This window comes from Vidua macroura, chromosome 2, assembly GCF_024509145.1.
Source record: "Vidua macroura isolate BioBank_ID:100142 chromosome 2, ASM2450914v1, whole genome shotgun sequence".
Taxonomy (NCBI): Eukaryota; Metazoa; Chordata; class Aves; order Passeriformes; family Viduidae; genus Vidua; species Vidua macroura.
The window spans coordinates 13,211,599-13,231,763 of record NC_071572.1 but is presented as its reverse complement, the minus strand read 5'-3'; the positions used below and the strand labels follow the sequence as shown (position 1 = coordinate 13,231,763).

The 20,165-nt window shown below is 37.9% G+C and overlaps 1 protein-coding gene and 1 non-coding gene across 2 annotated transcripts in view; both read left to right on the top strand.

Annotated features, from left to right (window-relative positions):
• The window catches only part of POLA1 (DNA polymerase alpha 1, catalytic subunit), a 185,085-nt gene that overhangs the window by 28,708 nt on the left and 136,212 nt on the right, over nucleotides 1-20,165 (top strand). Inside the window, 4 exon segments of the mRNA XM_053971586.1 lie at nucleotides 267-363; nucleotides 853-977; nucleotides 2,691-2,840; nucleotides 3,068-3,190. Coding sequence (XP_053827561.1) covers nucleotides 267-363; nucleotides 853-977; nucleotides 2,691-2,840; nucleotides 3,068-3,190 — 495 coding nt within the window.
• LOC128804428 (small Cajal body-specific RNA 24) lies at nucleotides 559-689 on the top strand. Its single transcript, XR_008436066.1, has one exon. It is a non-coding gene; the product is annotated as a small Cajal body-specific RNA 24 (non-coding RNA).

Here is a 20,165-nt window from a genome sequence, read left to right as displayed (position 1 = left end):
GGTGCCATGTTGAATGATGACAATACTTTAAGGTATTTGTAATCTCTTGTTAGATTTTTTTTTTCTTATCAGAATTGGTTTGAATGCTGTTTTGACATGTAGAGAGCTTTAGTAAGGATCATGATGAAAACACCATATTTTGCATATATTTTAAAAGGAATTCTGCATTGGCTCCCACATTTATATTTGACTTGCCAAAAATAACTCCTCTAACATTACAGAAATCTTAGAGACTAGATAATGACTTTTTTAAATGCCAAATGTAGGTGGATGAAGATGAAGATTTTGAAGATCAGAATAAATCAAAGATAGGGAAAAAGAAAGCTGCTTATGCTGGGGGCTTAGTCTTGGAACCCAAAGTCGGTAAGATGTGGCAATTTTCTTTCTTCAATTAAGTTAGAGACAGGTAGGTTATATTAATACAGAGAGATTATAGTGGGATATCTGTGGTGGTGGTTGTGAGGGGAATCTTGTTGCATACAACAAAATTCCCAACACTGATTGTGGAAAAGTTTCTTTTGAGGGATTAGGACTGTATATTTATGTATAATTTTCTAATGGACACGAAAGTTTTCTTTCAGTTTCTCCTCTGTGTGGGGAAAACTGTACAAGTGTCCTATAGTAACACAGAAGCTATCTGTTCAACTCCGGTGAGTTAATGGGGTTGGATCGTTCCACTTCTGACAGCTTTCTGTAAAGGGCACTGGTGCATCTCAACAGCTTCTTGAAGGGATTTAGATTATGTAAATGTGGTACAATGTATTACTGTCACTTAAGTATTAATTGTGGAGTTTTATGAAGTCCTTTGGGAGACTTGAGTAATTATGACTTTTGTTTTAAACTCTGTTTTAGGTTTTTATGACAAGTTTATTTTGCTTCTCGACTTCAACAGCTTGTACCCGTCGATTATTCAGGAGTTCAACATCTGCTTTACCACAGTGCAGCGACTGTCATCAGAAGCACAGAAAAGGGCAGAGGTTTGAGTGCTTAAACTCGTGGCTTAAATTACACTGTCTTAACTTAAGAGCATTTTCTGTGAATCAGCTCCTTTAAGAAGCTGTTCTTTTTCACTGTTTTTTTTTTTTTCTTGTCCTCTCTCACATATAAAAAGTGATTCTTGTTTAAAGATGTATTGTGTTAATTTGTGGATTGGGACTTTTTTGAATATTTTGTGTCTGTCACCTTCCTTTCTGTAATACTCTTACAGAATCTTGGTAAGTTCTCTCCCATCTATTCCTAGTATCCTCATGAAACAAGATTTTTACTGAGGCTCTGTGACCCTTTTCAGCCACACATCCACCCTAGCAATTTCTGAGCCCTTTTACTAGTTTCATCCTAACTTGATAGAGGCTTCCTGAAGTTAAGTTGCTATTTTTATATTTATGCAACTATACGTGATGGAGGTAGGCAAAAGTCTCATGCTTTCTACAGGAAAGAATATGATTATGAGCTCAAGCCTTATTAGACATCAGGAAAATTATGTGACTTAGGAGGGTGATGTGACTGTGTGAACTATGGTACCAGCTTCACAAAAACTCACGGTGTTCAAACTATGTTAAACACAAATGAAAAACCTCCTGAAGGTACAGTTGGATGTACTGTTTTATAAGCAGCTGTGTTGGCTCTGGTTTATCTGTGGCTGGAGATTCTCATTTCCTCAGCAGTGCTGGAACACTTGTTAATGGAGCTGTGTTGTAAACTGAAGCATTGAGCTGGTCAGGTCTAAAGGTTAAAGCAGAGGCTTTTATTTTTAACTGGTATCAGCTCACAGGTTGGAATTAGTTAGTCCTGTAGCAACTGAAATATGAACACAGTAGCAGAAATGAGGAGACAAGTATGTCAGTAAGTTCCTTCAAGTTGAATTTGGATTTTCCCTGCTTTCTGAAGTGTGCTTCAACCTGAAGCAGCTAATTTTGATTTCTCTCTCTGTATGATGTTTAATCATGCTTTGGTGTAATTTCTTGTTGCAGTTCTCCTCTGACTGCTTTAGTAAAGTTGCCAACCTCACTGTGTGTGTACTGCCCTTCCTTTTCCCATTTCTGTCACTTTCATTGTGCTTGAAATACCATTCAATTTTTGCCGTTTCTTCAGTCATGCTAAGAAGGTGTCCTTCTACTATGTTGTTTTGCTATAATCAAGAGTTGCTTGGGGTGGAATTTTTGGTCTACTTTTGTCAGTTGTATCATTCAAAGTATCAGTTCCACAGAGCATGTGCTCCTTTTGACAGGTCTGAGCACCAAAAGTACTTAGATGAGATAAAAAATGGATGGATTTTTCAGCACAGAAATAATTGCTGTGTGTGTACTTTTCTTTATATTTTTGTATTTATCTATATATACCTAAGAGTGAGAATGTATGTGTGTTATTTATCTGGATTTATGTATGTATATAAATAGATAACACACACTCTGATAAAAAACAAAAACCTTTCTGCTGCTGGTCCATGCCTTCTTTGTGTTTCTCCAAGAGTAAAACAGACTTAGGCCCTGTTCCCCAGCAGGAGCAAAATAATACAGTTAAACACTGCAAAAAAACCTCTCATGCTTGTTCTAAACTGTGCTTTGGGTGCTCTGCAGGAATTGGCACAAGCTGTATGATTTTGGTTTTCCCCCCTGCCAAGCTTTTCACTTAATGCATAAAAATCTAATCTTCGAGCAATAAAACTATAACCAGCGGTGATCATTTCACAGGTTGAAGAAGAGGAAGAAATTCCAGAGCTTCCAGACCCATCTCTGGAAATGGGAATTTTGCCTAAGGAAATCAGGAAACTGGTGGAGAGAAGACGCCAAGTTAAGCAGTTAATGAAACAGCCAGATTTAAATCCTGACCTCTATTTACAGGTGTGTTTTATAGAACTCCGTTGATTTTTCCCCCTCTCCCCTTAAGTGCCCTGATCAGCCTTGTAGAATAGAGATGATTAGTAGTGAGCAGTGATTGTAATGTGCTTTATTTGTAGCCCATCACTGCTGCAGACTGTATAAAAAAGCTGTGAATGTAATTGTGAGCATTAAGTTCTGTTCCCTGATGGCTGTGGTTGGATCATTTTTCTGGTTGTGTTTCTTTTCAGTATGATATCAGACAGAAAGCTTTGAAACTCACTGCTAACAGCATGTATGGCTGCCTGGGATTTTCCTACAGCAGGTTCTATGCCAAGCCTTTGGCTGCTTTGGTGACACATAAAGGGAGAGAGGTAAGTCATTAAACAGGTTATACACACATGTAAAAAGGCTGAATTTAAGCCACCTGCTTTTTTTTTTCATTGAATACAACTTGCTTTTGGTTTCAGAACTCTTAAGTTTATCTCTCTTGTGAAACTATTTGGTTTCAATGGGCCAGGTTGAGGTGACAACAAAAAAATATATCAAGGCTGCTTTCATTTTCAATGAATGAAATTAAATTCATTTTCCATTAATTTCTAGTTGTGCCTGATGGGTTAGTCTTTGATTTGGTGGTATGCTTCAGCTTTGGATGAGCTTGCTTGTAGTAGCCACACTGTCTTGTGGCCTGATATGGCTTCCTAAAACCCTAGTTTGTGATATGGCAAATTAATCATGGGGGCAATGGATTATGTATCAGGGCTTATTTTTGGAAACTCTTTGTTCCTTAAAATAAAGTTTCATTATTAGCCTCATATTTTATTGTAAGAGTTGCATTTGACTTTATAGACAAAACTACTCTTGCTATTGGTTAGGATGGTGGCTCAGTACAGACCACATCAGTTTTGTCCCTGTGAGAAAAATAATCTTTAATGATCCAGAGCATACCACTGATATACATTCATTGTCTTAAAACATAATGATGTTTGATATTACTTCCTTACAAAAGAGAATACCAAGCAGGAGCCTGCCTGCAAAGGTGCCAGGAAGAGTTGTGTCAGGATGGCTGGTCAGCCTTTTGGTTGATCAGGGAGATGGATGAGGTCACATCCTTGTTGACAGTCTCATCCTCCCTGTGATGTGAGGGCACACCCACTGCACAATTCCCAACTCAATTGCATTGGGGTGTTTTATTACCAGTAACACATTTTGTTTTTAATTATCTTCCTATCTAAACAATTCTCTAGAGAGAACCCCACATTTTTTGTCTTCCCAGTTTATGTAAGCAGTTATGTTTAACCTTACACATCCGTTTAACTCGGAAGTAATTTCCCAGATTGGTAACTGCAAATGTGCCATGCAGCCATGTGAATTCAGAAGTTAGTATTTCCTTTAAATAAGGTATTGTGTTTGTTGAAGGAAGATTCAACCTCATGCTGTCTGAGGTTGGTATGCAAAGCAGCTGAGTATCATAGCTTTATATTTCTGGTGGTATTTTAAAAGTAATGAATTCCACTTTTTTCTTTGGGTTTTTTTTTAATGATATTCATATGTGATATGGACCACTTGCCACAGACTTGGTATTCTATGGATACTTAAGCTTTTGGCCTCTGTTAAAATGGGAAAATGCTTGTTATTTGCACATGGAGTTTATTCACATTTGTCTGTAATTTATCAGTTACGAGACAGCTATGTGAAAATGTGATGTTCCTGTTTTATGTTCCAGAGTGATGGTGGAATGGGGAAATCCTAAATAGGTGCTACAGAATGTGCTAGGGAGTAATTATTAACTAGATCAACTTATATAGTTGATCTTTGGTTGGAAAGGATTTCTTACCTCTAAATTCTGCTGGTGCTGGACCTGTGCCAGCTTCTGCCAAGCCGTTGCACACATTTGAGTTTTTGCCACAGAAGATGACATGAGGAGGACACCTTAGTTTTCTGATTTTAATGGTGGTTTTTTTTTTTTTTTTTTTTGTTTGTTTGTTTGCTTTAAGTTGAAATATCTGATCTGGAAGATTACTTAAAATTTTTATATTAGTCTTTCTATTCATAGGTTTCCTCTTACCACTCAGTTCTAATATAAAAGAAGTAAATGTTAAGTACCTGGAGGTTTGGGTTCTCTGTGAGAAAAGGTTAATTAAAAAGTAACTGTTATGGAAAATTTATGGTCTAAATTTAAATGGCCTTTTCTCATCATCTGCAATTAATACCTTTTTTTTTATATGCTGTTGTCAAGGGCACCTGAGTAAATGCAGGTAGGCTTGTAGAAGTCTAAGTGGCAAAAATATTGTGTGGGATGAAAACTGAACTTAATATTTGCACTAACACAATTACAGTTCAATCGTAAGTCTTAGCAGAATAATTGAAAGTGGGAAATACATATTTCATGTTGAAGTTGTTAAAGCTTGCATCAAGTTTTAATGTAGCTGAGAATGAGTGTTGATGAATCCTGTAAATGGATGCTTTTCAAGTGTGGGTGACTGACAACCTTTCCACTGAAGCTGTGGAAGATTGAAGCACCTGATGCCAAGTGCTGCGTACCATCTCTCCTGGACTCTTAACTTCTCTTTGTGGTTTGGAGATGCTGATGCAGTAAAAGCTGTAGAGCTGCCATGGGGTTCCTTATGGTGACTAAAAATACTTGTTTATAACACATTGCTCTTATCAAAACTTGTGTGACTATATTAGTGAACTTCTGAACTATATTAGCAGAACTTGGCATGTTCACTTCATTTTGATGGCAGAAGTATTAAATACGGTGTGGAAAAGCCATTTTAAAAAAGCCACATCATAGAGGTAGATGATCCTTAGGGTCCCTTCCAACCCAAACCATTCTACCATTCTATGACAGTGTCATCCATAAAAGCTCAGTTCTCTTCAGTCAGCTGTAGCGAGCCAGTGCTTCATTTTTATTTTCCTTCAGCCAGGGAATAGAAATGTAGCAAAGCCTTACCTCCCTGGCCAGGGGCAGGCTGGATCCTGTCTGTCGTTCCAGGGAGCGCGTTGGAGGGGACAGTGTGATAATGGCTTCGCTAGATGGCGATAGAGACCTGGAGATCCTTAATCAATTAACACTCATTTTTGTCTAAGTGTTTAAACGTTGATTATCGTCTTTTTTGATCGGTCTTCCATGTTTTTCGTTTGTGGGTAATCTTCAACAGGGGCATATCAATGTGAGTTAGTCAGAATTTAGGTGTCACAGGTAGACTGCTAAGTTCTGGTGTGTTTTGGAAGAAAAAAAGGCAAAAATTTGGAGTGGAAGTGAATTAAAACTATAGCTCAGATCTGTTTGACCATTTTTGGCAAATGTAAATATTTTTCTTTTTTGACTGTAAGAAATGCTTCAAAATGCAGCAAAATAAAAAAATCTAAAAATTCTACATTTGCAAACCATTGATCAGGAATTTGTTAGAGGGATTCCTGGACGTTCCCCTCCAACCCCCCATGTTACTAAGCCTTTGCCTGGACATTACTCTTGTTGTAACTATAGATGTTGCTCGCATGGAAAAGTAATAGGAAAATATTTAATGTATTTTTAGCTGTCCTTTAATGTAATTTAACAACTGGAAACAAGATGAGTCGGAGCTGTACAAGCAGCCAGCTCTGCACCAGCAGGCAGTGTCGGGTCATGCCGTTCTAGCCTCTCTAAAGGACAAGCCTTTTGATGAAGTGTCAGTTGTCTGGTTTCCTAAATGCAGGATGCCGTTTGCTGCAGGGTTCTCCTACAGAACAGCAAAGTTGTTGAGAGAATTTAACTGTAGACAGCTTGCTTGCTAATGGCTTTCACTCAATGCTGAGGCCTTTCCAGGTACTTGCTTTTTTTCCATGTTGTTTTTTGCCGTTGCATATTTTTGCCCAAGCAGACTTGCCTTTGAAAGGAAAACAACACATTTGCTGTTTTCAGCAGTGCTGACAGGTAGACCTAGTGCTCAAATATGCGAAAGAAAAGGGGGAAAGAGGCAATTGGGTTAATTCCAACTTTCTCATTCAGTTCCTTTAGATACATTCTCAATTAATAATTAGTTTAAGGCCCTGGCAGTCAAAAGGAATGAATAAAAGCATGTTATTGCTGCAGTCTGGGAGAAGAATGGATGAGGGAGGAGAAAAATGAAGTGGAGAAAGATGAGCTCATTTAAAAAAAATTAAGGGTAGGTAAGCAGGTTAATGGCCGTCTACTGTAATTATGATCTGTAAAGAAATCCAGGCATTTCTTTTTTTTCTAAAGTCTTGTTCATCCAGGGAAAATGATCATCAGCTGCTTTCTCTTAATTGCATCTGAAGCATTGGTTATCCAGTCTGCAAGGGTTGTCACGTGAATGGGGCAATTGACAGACTCCTGGTTTCTTCCATGTTGTACTGTGGGAGAAAGAGGATTGCTAAAAGAGCAATTGCCTTGTTATAAGCATGCCATCTATATTTAAACAGGGAATGCAACATCAATATAACAATTTTGGAAGACATGGAACTCGATGGCAAAAGATGAGGCCAAGAGTTTCTAATTGCTTTTAAATACGGAAATGGCAACCCAAAATCTTGGGAGAAATAGTGCTAAATTGCTGCATTGTCCCAAAATGGGAACTGTTGGGGTTAAATAATTTGCCACTGTTGTTAAATTTATCATTGTGTGTGCAATTGTGGGCCTTTGAAAAAGCCATGTATGTCACTCTGCATGCTGATAGCCAAAACAAGTTAGAGTAGGCAAGAAGAGGCTGCATAGAGTCTGGAACTGTGAACTGAGTACCAAGTAGTAGAAAAATTATGGAGCATCTTTACGTTTGTTGAAATATTATTGGTAGTCGAGTGCAGGAGATTACATCTGGTCTAATACAGACTTTAGCATCTTCAAGGAGAGGAAACGAAACATTTCAATTAAGAAGAATGGCCAGAATATTTTGGGTAAGGAGGCAATTAGTTAGAAGGGAAAAAATAGATATATTTCTTATTTTATTCTGGATGGCATGTTGGTACTTTTTTCCACTCTGGACAGAAAGGTTTTATTTAATGGGTATTCACCAAGAAATGTTTAGATGTTTAGGAAGATTGATCAGATTCAGATTGATTGTACAGCAGTCAGATGAATAGAGAGACTTTTTTTTTTTTTAACTGCTTATTTTAAGATTGTGCTATTACAAGAGGTGTGGTGCCTCTCACTTCCTGACTGCTGATTTCTGTGAATGGGTTATAGCAATTCCATAGCCCCATGGTGAGTTGGATCAGCCTGGTGATCCGAGTTGAAAACTTACTCCAGAGGGAAAACCAAATTGATTTCAGTTGGATCAGTGGCTCAGTGACTCACTGTGTGCTCTGAGAGCTGGTGGAAAGGAGGAGGTTGGACAGTGGGGGCAGGCCCAGTGTGAGATGTAAGAGATCAGGCATGACCAGCCATTTTTCAGTTCATACTGTGAAACTGTGGGCTTACTGTTAATATGACAACACACGGAGGTTTTCTTTGGTTGTTGTTTTCTTTCTTTTGTACTTTTGATTTTTTCCTTATGGTTTCCTAACTCGTATTTTTTTCCTTCCTGCAAAAGACACAGATATTTCCTTGAGTCATATCTTAACCTGGCTGACCAGGTAACAAGAAGATACTCCTCACCCAGAACTGTGGTAAAACTGAGAACCAGAGTAGTGGGAAGAGCAAGGTCTCCAGAGGGTTCTCTGTATCTGAGCTGTAACAATGTATCCCCTTTTAGAAGCTGTATGTGTTGGGTAGAGCGCTGACACGGTAAGATGAGGGGAGGTAGAAATGTCCATATCCACTGGTAGGTAGCAGGAAAGACTCTCAGGTGTTCAATAAAGTATTTGGGAATGCACTTGAATCCTGCACCCTCCGAAGTCTGCCATGCTTCAGAATTACTAAAGACATTCTTTAAACCTGTCTAGGATATTGTGGGGATTAACAGGGATCCTTCATGGTTCTCTCACAGAGATGCCTTATTAAAAGGGAGACACAGGAGCACAGGTGCTTCACCATAAAGGTTGAGAGCTTTAGCAGCATTTGTAAACTGCCTTGGTTCTGTCTTCAAACACATTTGTTTTCCAAACCCTCCTGTTAAGGTTAGAAGAATACAAATGCTAACTAATGCTTTAATGTTTGTCTCCAGCCTGTATATTTGATAGCACTACATGTCTTTGCAGTATGCATTTTCTTAGTTCATTAGTAGCTTGTCAAAAAATACTTGGGGCTTTGAGACTTCCACAGAAGTTGTTCTTTAGTATCTTATTGCCTCACTCATTTGCATCATGCATTTATCTTAAATTGCATGTTGGCTTGTTCTAGAAGCCCTGGATTTGGATACCTAGATGGTAATAAAGTTTTCAAAATAAAAGATACTTCAAATAGGAGTTAAAAATAATTTTCATTTTCAAGCACTAGTCCTAAGAAGATAGAAAAACAGTCTAACTGAAGTGTCTATCTCCCATGAGACTTAAATAAATATTCATACTGCCCTTCAAAGATACGGTACCTTGATCTCATTATCAAAAATTTTCATATATTTCCTGGGAATCTTGCCCACTGTGTGATAGATGACTTTTTCGCCACAAATTCTATTAGAAGCTTTTAGTTTCATCCACAGTGAAATGATCTGTTCTTTTTCCTCTTGGATAAATACTCATTTGAGCCTACTAGGTCTGTTCTTTTCAGGTGGTGGTTTCTGGATTATCCTACTTTGGCATATAGGAAGAGGCTGAAAGCTGGGTTCTTTCACTCTAGAAAAATTTTTTTGAGGATGGAATTTACTGTGATCTTCAACAACCTAAAGGGGGAAGAAAGAAGAAACCGGTTTCTTCTAGAAGAAACCAGTCTCTTCCCAGAGATGCACAGCCTTGCACCAGGCAAGTCTAGCCCTGTTTAGAGCCAGAGGTTGGGTTAAACAATGTCCAGAGATCCCTTCAAACCAAAGTTGGTTTATAACCATCAGTTTAGAAGTTCCTGTAATTCTCACTAAGATTTATCACCAAGGTCAGCAAGATCCAACAGATGAAACTTGTAATTTTAAGGGAAGAAAACTGGAAGAATGAAGATATGTCAGCAGTGATACTTGTTCTTACCAGGCTGTTTTGGTTTCAGGGCTAAAAAAATAATGTTTGAGTACTTTGAAAGCAGATTTTGCTGTATAGATTAGGTGGTGTGGTCTCTTGCATGTTATGTCCTTTCACTGGGCCTGTGCCAGGATTCATTTGCTTAATTTAGAAGATAAACATGAACAGCTATTTTCAGCACTGAAATATACTTATGAGACAGATGAAAGGGTTTGTTAAGACCTTTATTTATCTGTGAAAGATGGACTGTCTCTAATCCTGCAGCTACAATACCTTGTCAGGATATAGGAGATCTTGGTGGGCAGTATCAGGAATTCTGGTAGGAACAAGGGACTCTGGAGAAGCCGGTGTAGTTCAGCAAGCTGGGGTATACCTGATCTCTTAAAAATTAGCAAGGAAGGTTGTAAGTCAAGCATACAGCCTGAACGAATTTGTTCTGACTCCCTTTGTAGTAGAAAGAGAGCAGTGTCAAAGCTGGATTAAATAAATCTGCTGAATTTTAGAGCTTGATCAGTGATTGAGAGACACCAGCATTATGCTTACTGTCTGTTGGCTTTCCTTCCAGCAGGTATACATGATGTAATGCAGGAGATGTTTGTGTTGTGTTGTCTTTAACTTCAGACTATGCCTTTTATCAAATACAGGTAAGGTTTCAGAGAGAAGGATTAAATTAGATATGTTGATATCTGCTTTGCAATTTGATACTTGTTTTTGCTAATTTGAACCACTAGGAATATTTGCTCCTTAGTATCCTATTTCAACACCTGGATTAGTTAAAAAAAATTAAAATACCCATTTCCCTTTACCTTTCCTGTTAATCCTTCTCTGTTTTCATGTTTTAACTGGCAGCCTTTAGAAAGAGCAAGAGCTTATCAAACAGTGCTCATCAAAAATATGGAATGATGGGACATCGTTTGAATCTTTTTGCAGGGTTTGATATCTGACAGTCATTTCTCTGTGAGCTTTAGTTGGTAGTTACATGAGAAGGAGAAACTTTTAAAATTTGGATTCTGATGATTGATAAGCCTTGGTTAAAAAAAAAAAAGCAAAAAGCGTTAATGCTTTCTTTCAAATTACTTGCCTAGTTTATGAAACGGAGCAGAAATTCCCATGTTTGAACTATTGGAAGTTACCAGAAAAGTAGGACAATGTAATAATCTATTGAAGTTCAGGGTCATATTTCCTGAAATGACTGGGTAAACATAGAGGAGACCTTGAGGTACAAACACTTTTTTTTTGTTTTGTTTTTTTTAATCCAAGGAAAGTGAAACTGCAGAACAGTTGTCAGGGAGAAGGGTAGCCATTCTAAAGTAAGGGCTCTATACTTGGGCTGCTTTGCCCTTCTGACTTGTTTGGTTCTCTGACTTGTTCTGTGTGCACTGCTGTTTTATTAGGCAATACCACACTTTGCACATTAAAAATTTCTTTCTTGTATTCTGTGATTTCAGTGCAAAAAAGGTTTTCCAGTGTGAATTTCAGTTTTCTTCCTTGATGCTCTTAATTTTTTCTGGAATATTAAACTGTCGCAAGCTTTGTGCTGGAATTTGGAATTAGCAGGTGGAAGACTGACATAAAACCATAGGAATGTCTTAGTCCTGTACTGGAGTGCATGCAGCCTTCTGGTTATTTGTTCTGGTTGGAATTTTACTTGTTGAATCTAGAACTTGCTTGGTCATACCCTTTCATTTTTGAACAAACCAGATTTAACTCAATGACAGCTGTTGTTTTGATTTTCATGTGACTGCTTTAATTTCTTCCATTTCCTCATCTTCTTCAGAACTCACTGTCATCTTTGAACTTAGGTAAATACCGTTTTTGTATTTGCTCAGAAATCTTGTGGTTTCTTTAAATTGTAATTACACCTCTGCCTTGATGCTTTAATATGTATGGTACCTGGGTTTTTTGGTTCAGTGCATAGCTTCATATTTTTCAACTTTGAGTTAGAAGTAGTTCATCCTGGGGATAAAGGAAAATCAATGAGAAGCCTGCACTTAGACTGAGAACCCCTGCAGAAAGCTTTGATTAGAGAAAAGCTTCAGATCTGACTCTTGCACATAATTGTCCATCAGGTCACCAGTCATCTTTGTATGTACGACTGTGTGCCACAGATGGTAGGGATGGAAAAAGGTCTGTTACACTGTTACATCATCTGTTTGCAAAGTGGGTTTATAGTCACTTCAGCAGACACACACCTCTTGATGATTTTTGTTGTTGTTGAAGGCTGTTGTCCTTCAAGAAGTCACTACTAATTTTAATTTTGCAGTGTTTTGATCTGACTGCTTTTTGTGATCACTGATTTTTAATAGACTTGGAAGACGAGCCTGCCTTCAGTGAGAATGTGTTAATTGACAGGTGTCCTGAAGTTCTTCAGTCTTGGCAGTAGTCCAGGATGACAGAGCAGTTGTGACTTAGAAACTGCTATTCCTTCCTGGTGAAAGGATTGGAGGAAATTTGTGAAGTTGTTAACTACTAGTCTCTTCTAACAGATTGTGAGAAGATCATTACGGCATCTAATTAGTTGAGATTACGGCCTTTATGCAGAATGTTTGGGGTTCTTTTAAATTCCTTTACATGCTGCCTTATGACTTGCACTATTAGGTTTTTCTTCTCCTCTCTTCAGTGTTCTGGATGGTTACTCTGAGGATTTGAGTAAGGGATCATGTTCCTATCTCTGTGTGGTGTAATTAGCACAGCTATTTAAATGTTACCTGGAACCCATTTACCCGATCTGTCAGTTGCTGCTTAGTTCAGTGGAAATGCTTTTATGTAAATCATAGAACAATGCTTCTGACTTGTAATGAGATTGGGCTGAATTTGGGGAACTGAAACACTTCATCCTGGAATAAAAATGTCTTGCTGAATCAAGGGTAGATTATGAAAGCTGCCACTTCTAAAAAGTGTATTATGCTAACATATGTATATGTATAAATTGAATTAGCTGTGATACTCCTACAGTGAGAAACTTCCCACTGATTCTAAAAAAAAATAAGGAAAAGCTGACACACATGAAATTTTCCTCCCAATTTGCATGCTAGCTCTTCAGCTGGTCTTGGAATATTTGGAATTGAAGCCTGATGGGGTACAGGGCAGATGGTTTCCTTCTACTTCCTCATAATTTCTTAATGAAAGTAGTTCCTTCTGTGGCCCAGAGATGCTTGCATTTTATAGGGATCTAGTGGCATTTATAAGGATTTGATTGCTCTTAGGCTCCTGTGGAGGATAACCACATTTTTAAAATTTCATTCAAATAAAAATAACCTTCCATTCCCTCCCATGCTCATTCAGTGTGCTGACCTTTTGCCATCCCATATTTTGGAGGTAGATTTTGAACTTAAAGAAAATAATTACGAAAATTTCTCATCTTTCATATATGAGCAGCTCATGTATTTCTGGGTTTTCTTCAGAAGGATGGGTGTCTGACATGGTGACCAAGGAAAGATTAATTAACTGTGGCTTTTGTTTGTCTGTCTCAGTTTTCAGCCTTGAGTGTAAGCTTGTGTCACTTTGCTCTGGTATAAATACTGTGTTAAATTACAGCAATTTTTTTAAGAAACTATTTGATTTTTTGCCAGGGATTCCTGAGCCATTTAGTAAGAGTTTGAGGGATCCTATTCCTTCTCTGAAAATCAGTGCCAATTTTGGACTGTGCAGCTGTCCCAATTTCCTTTTTATTAGTTGTCACTCTAGGAATAAATTTTTGTTGTCTGCTGTTTATTCTATTAGCATATTTAAAGTCAGCTATTTCCTTGCCCCATATAGCTCTTGCTTTACTTTTCTCCCCTTCAATTTTTTTTTCTTCACATGGAAAAAGAGATGGATCTTTCAGAGGAGATCTGATGGTAAAGCAGTATGAAGTGGCATTTATTTGACTATTCCAGAAATGATCCTTCTGTTATTCCATACAGTACTGCATAGCTTTTGGCTCAGCTGGTCTGCATAATAGGGGATAGCCTCCCTGCTAAGCCAAGCAACTCCTCTTTGCTTTGAAGAGCACGTCAGGCATGTGTGGTAGTAGATTATCACAATTATCAAGTATCAGTACTGACTTAGTATTTGTCCCTGGCCTTTTCCATCTTAACTTGAGGAAAGTCTGTTCTGTGACTGTCTGTCAGCCCCTCTCTCTGAGAGCTGTGGTTAATAGTTTATTAATAGTTGATGTTGTACATAGACCATCACAGACTTGCTATATAGCTCTTGAGCATAAAGGGGTATTTTGCAGTTTTATATAAACAAGATGCTCCTTTCTTCATTTAATCTCTTTGGACAGACAGTGGTGGAAGCAGACATTGTTAATGGGTTTACTATGTCTAAGTAAATTTTTCTTAACTTTAAAGAAAATCCAACCAATTTTTTTGATGCTTTGCATAATATAGAGTTGTTGGGTTTTGTCTTTAATTTTTGGTATTTGTGTCACGGCCAGTAGTTGTTTTAGGACTACAGTTATCCACCATAAAGAGACCAGCTATACTTGTTCCCTGGAAGGAAGACTTGATGCTCTCTGAGGTTCTGAGCTGTTACAATGAATATTGGGAGAGATGGAGTTTGGGAAAACCTGAGCCAATATGCATAATGAAAAAACTCTTTTACATGTTTTGCTTTTAACTGCTTTTGAAATGAAATGGGTGTAGGTCCTTAAATATTAAGTTGGCTGTCCTTAGTGTTTGGAAAAAAAAGAAGCATGAGCTGCAGATAAATTTTTTTATATGGCAAGTAGTTGGTTTTCTTTTTGTTGTTTTATTTCTGTTTTCCTGTTTTCTATATTTGCTTCCCAAACCAGTAATTGAATGTGCTTCTTGGTGTGCACTTGCTTGGGGATAGGAATGGAGCAAAGGAAGACGTGGAATTGTTGATGGGATAGCTCAAAAAGAGATTAATTGTCCAAAAATGCTAGTAGCTTCTCTGATAATTGCAGTGTCTTGAAGTTAAAATGTGAACATGAAAACATGAAAATTACTTTTACCTCAGTGCTTACCTTCAGTCAGTGTGTCAAGAAGTTAAGTGTCAAGAATAAAATGATCTAGAGAAGGTAGCCATGGGTCTTCAAGTCACAAAAATAACCTGGAAACACTGGATGTGCAGAACTGGTAAAGAGAAATACTGCATCACACTAAAGGACAAGCAACTTTGTGATTCCATTCATTGAGTCCACAAGTGTGCAAGAGTTGAAATAAGATTGGATAATTAGTTCTCAATCTGTACATACAATTAAAACAGCAAAAATTTATTGAACTCTCTAAGCCAAACTTGAGCGTCAATGTCAGGATTTAAGCAAAAGTTTGTTCACTGGGAGCTGAGAAGGAAGCTTCTCATGGGGAAAAGGGCTTCGGATGCTTTGCTGAGCTGCACCTGATACTGGACTTTCTGGGATAGAAATGTAGATGGATTACACATGAAGTCTGTACATCAGGGTGGCAATCACTGCCTAACTAGGTTTGGGTTTTGATTTTGTGTTTGGGGTGTTTATTCTTTTTTCTACAGAAGAGAGCAGCTGGGTAAGATCTGTGGGAGTTGTGCTTCCAACTCTGCTCCTTTTTTGCTGATGCCTTGTGTTGAACTCTTCCTGGAGGATGAAATGTCTCTTGGCACATTTGTTGCCATCTGCTGTTTGTCTCTGTTGATAAGGCTTAGTTAGCACTTTTCCTAGGAAAGTGCATGACATAGTTTCAAAAACTGCTCCATTTACCTGTTGCTGTGGGACTAGGCACATGTTTTCCAGCTGGTACATATCATTACAGTTTCAGATGACTAACATGAAAAATGATAATTGAAGCTACAAGCCTATTACGTAGTAAGCTTTAATTAGTTAAACTGCTTCGTATTAGTTTACTGTTGGTGCTAATGCTCTTGAAATTAATTGGCACTAAAGGGGGTTCAAAGTTTATATGCAATCATTGCTGTTATAATGTGCTATATTGCTAGGTAACTTGGCTTATTAGGTGATTTTGTTCTCAATTATTGCTGCAAGTCAAGAAGGACAGAGTAATTATCTCACAAACAATAGCCTTGCTCCAAAGGCAGATGTGACCAGACACTTCCCGTGGAGTTCTGCAGTGTTCTAGCAAATAGGCAGGGGAAGGAGATCTGCATATGTCACCCAGCAGCAGATGGGGAAGATATTTAGAAAGTAGGATAGCACACTTTCAGATCTTCTGTTATGCTAATAAAGTTTTTGTGTGAGAACATAGCAATGTCCATCTATCAATGACATCAACCCCTGGCATGTGCAGGCCATCAAAGCAAACACAGAATGCCTTTGTATGCATAGCTGGACAGTGTAAGCCAGTTGCTACTGGAGTGAAGGTCATCTCTCATTTTCCTAGAATAGACTGAATACACGTTGTAGCATACATGTTGATTAAACTTTTCTTCTTTTGAACACAAGTTGTGTTTTTGTTAAAATGGAAAATTTAGAGTAAGGGGAGTTTCTAGACCCCATAGGAATTTCGCTTTTAAGTTGTTAATGCACTATGTGCCACTGGCGTAGTATAATATGGCTTATATCAGCCTACAAGCATCTCATAGAAGACATAATAAATTGAGTGGATTAGTATTACCTAGTAAGTATAACCCATTATTAATTAATAACTATTTAATTCCTAAGCACAAATTTAAGATGGTAGAGTTTGTATCTGAAATAAATTGCAAATGCAGATGACTTTCCTGAGTGGAAAAAGGAAAAAATTACAATGGTGAAACTGTGGAATAGTGTGATTGAGCATTGCCAATGTGCATCTCTTGTTGGTTACGCTCAAAAATGCCTTCAGGAGAAGGTTCATTGAATCTTCAGATTTGAAGTGTCTCCATCTGAGTTCTGATGCTATTCTAAGTCCCTCTTTACAGCCAGCATGTAAATCTTTATTTAGGACCATCTTTCAGCAACTGCACACAGCAGGTCAGGTATTTATTCCATCCCAGGAAACTACTGTTTCCAGAAATAAAAAAGGGTAACCACTATATCTCCCTGGTTTTCTCTGTCACTTATTTACTTAGAGATTGAGAAGTTTTGCAGGAGTGTATTTGTGAATGGACATGCCTTGTGTGAATTTTAAAGATACCATGGTGTTTCAAATGATAAAGGTGGATAATTACTTCGAATGGTAGGCTGCTTAGTATTGTTTTATTGGAAATATCTGTGGAATTTTACAGTGGATGATTCTTCGTAGCTGCAGTGCTTTTGCCCTCTTTGAGCAGTATCAGTTTACGAGTCAGAATCTTGAGTATGTGGAGATATTATAGTGACTTCAAACACTGATGCACATAGGATTTGCAGGAATAGTCCTGGAGACGGGAATTAATTTTGGGTATTTTAAGCTAAGGTGTTAAACATACTTTTTAGGATTTTTTTTGTTGTTGTTGTTCTATTCTTTAGTATTTACAATTATGACATTTAATTCTTTCTTTTAGGAGATTGTAGTTCCCCAGAATAAAAAAGACGAAGAGTGCAGAAAAAGCAATCCTTGTGACTTTCACAAAGCTATTACTTTTCAGGCAAGGGGTTACAAATGTGGAAGTACAGGGCACTGCAGCCTGTAAAGATATACAGAAACCTAAGTGGCTGTTTTGTTTGTTTCACTTTTTTCTGTAAGGAAGGAAAAATAAAAATACTTTGTTAAATCATTGCACTGTAGATGTGATGATTTTAAAGGCATCTGTTAAGTTTACCTATTTGATAATGTAGAGGGCTCCTCAGGAGTGGATTAATTTTGATATTTTAGCCTTGAAACCAGGTTTCCGTGTTTGAATCTACTAAAACTGTTGGTGTCATGTGTCTAATAACCCATCTGCTTGAATAATGATAAAGCCTCCTACTTAGTCTGTCTACCTCAAGGGAATAACCGAGCAGCTATCGTGACAATACCTCCTCTAAGCCAACAAAATACATTTTTCCCCATGAGTTTGCTTTGAAGCACAGATTATGTGCTTCAGTAGTGAGAAGTGCCCTGAAAATCTGTCTCAAATTGTCTGTCATGGGCAGTGAAGTTGAAAAAAACAAACCAAAAACCAAGATAACCCAACTTCACCTTATTTAAAAGATAGCAAGATAGTCATCCTTATGAATAGGATTATATGATGTATGTTTTAGGGGGCTGGGATGGATTTCTTAGTAGACCATTCTGCCATGCAGCAGTCTACAGACTGCTTCAGTTTTGCTCCATAAAGTCTTGAAGCAGTTGTGTTTTTTGGGCTTCCTGCTGTGACAGAGACCATTGCTAGTCAGAGGAACCAAGAACCAAAATGTTGTAGATATCTGATGTCCCAAATGTGTGTGAATCAATTTGGAATCTCTAGTGCATCTCTTCATTCTCTTTCCTCCTTGCGGTGGTACAAATTCTCTTGTATAATCAGTTTCTTGTGTTTGTTGGTGCAGATTCAGAGTTGGCAGCATAAATGAGCCATGTTTCAGTTCTTCTTAGCTTCATGATGGAGTTGCATGAAGGTGGTGGTGGATTTCCCATAATTTGTGTTAAATCAAGGTCCCATGCTTTGCTTCTAAAAATTATGCTGTCACTCAACCTGAAGTTACAAGCTTGAAGTAGACTCTATTTAGTTAAATTTTATGGCCCATGCGTGATGGAGGAAGGCCAGTAAAGAATCACTGCAGTCTTCTGCCACACTGAAATATTGTAATTTATGTGACATGTTTTGGATAAAATTTTAGTGAATTGGATGCCTTTTGTAAAGGCAACTCTATGCAGTTATAACAAGTCATGTGTGGTTGGCAAGAGAGGAACTGTGTATTACTCATTTGGCATAGCATAAAAATACTTGTACTTAAAAATTAGTATTCAGTAATTAATTTGGACCTTTCCTTATTTTCCTTGTTTAATGCAGAGGGGTTTCTTTATTTATGTACTAAATGTTTATGAAAGATTTCAGGTAGTTCCTACCCACGTGTGCATGATCTGATATCTTGAGTTTCCTGTGCTGCAGTGTGCATCTGCAAGGAAAAAGTGATGTTTCCCTTGTCTTAGTTCAGTCTTGAAGTGTTTACTGTTTATTTTATTGTTACTGTTTATTTTATTGTATCATCGGTTTGTCTCTTTCCTCGAATCATACTTGTGCTTAGGAGGGGTCAAAGTACATGTGCTATAATTCACCTCTGAATATGCTATAATATAAATTTTGTGTGCTTTTATGTTTTGATTTCTGGATAGTACCTTGTACCATGAATTTTTATGGGATTAAATAGAATTTTTAAACAGAAAAATTCCTGGTGTAGCAAACATAAGTATCTTTAAATTAGTAATTCCTGCAACTTTTAGTGTTCTAATGCTTACTGCAAGTTGCCAGTTTTTAAGGCTCTTGAGTGAAATCAGAGGTTGGGACTGGAAGGGAAGTTGGACTACAGCCTGTTTAGATGAGCTTTCTGGTATTAGCTGGGGAACATTTTTGAAGTATACATTGGAGACTTGAGGGCTTTTGCTATTGGAATGGTCCAAGGTTTTTTGGATAGCAGATAAGCCCTTGTGAAGAAGGGGACCCTGTGACGCTGGTGGCTGAAAGCCGTGCCATGACTAAAGACTATGTTGTCCCAATGCAGCTACTCTGGGTGTAGTGGGTGGTCTGAGACATTTCCTGATGTGCAGCAAAGCATTGTTAATCCCGGTGCCTGAGCCCCCAGGAGGGTCCCAAGTAGTTAGAAACTAAGAGTGGGTGGATTACAGCAGGCCTGAATGCCTGAGCATGGCTCAGAAAAAAAAGAAAACAAAGGGCCCTCTTACCCCAAGTATCACATAGTTAATATTTAGAAAAGAAGTTGTTCTAATTATATTTGTTTTCCTTTTTCCTCTTCCCTGCTTTTCTTTTACCTTAACATATCAAGAAGTAACTCTTGAAATGATGCATTGCCTCGTATGTATAAGCATGTTGTTATAGGGTAATTTAGTCATGCCCCTGTAGTAAATTGTATTCTGGATGCTGTATGACACTTGGGTTTAGATGATAAATGATCGTGAAGATCCCTTCCAACCCAAGCCATTCTATGACTCTTTAGGATGGAATTTTTTTTGGTGGAGGAAAGAACTTTGGAGCAGGGCTTACATGCTTTTACACGCATAAAAACATTGCAGGTGCATTGTACAACTGGATTTTGTCTCTTACTGACTTGCCTTCCTTGTAAACTGTCTTTTAATGTCTCCCTTTCTCTTCTTCCCTCCTCTCCTCCCCAAAGTGTCAACATTGCCAAAACATCCATGTTTTTTGTCATTTCCCAAATTTGCCATAACCACTGCTCTCATCTGTAAGGCTTTCAAGTTGAATGCCATGTTGGTTATAGATAAAGGTGGGAGCCTGGAGTTATGT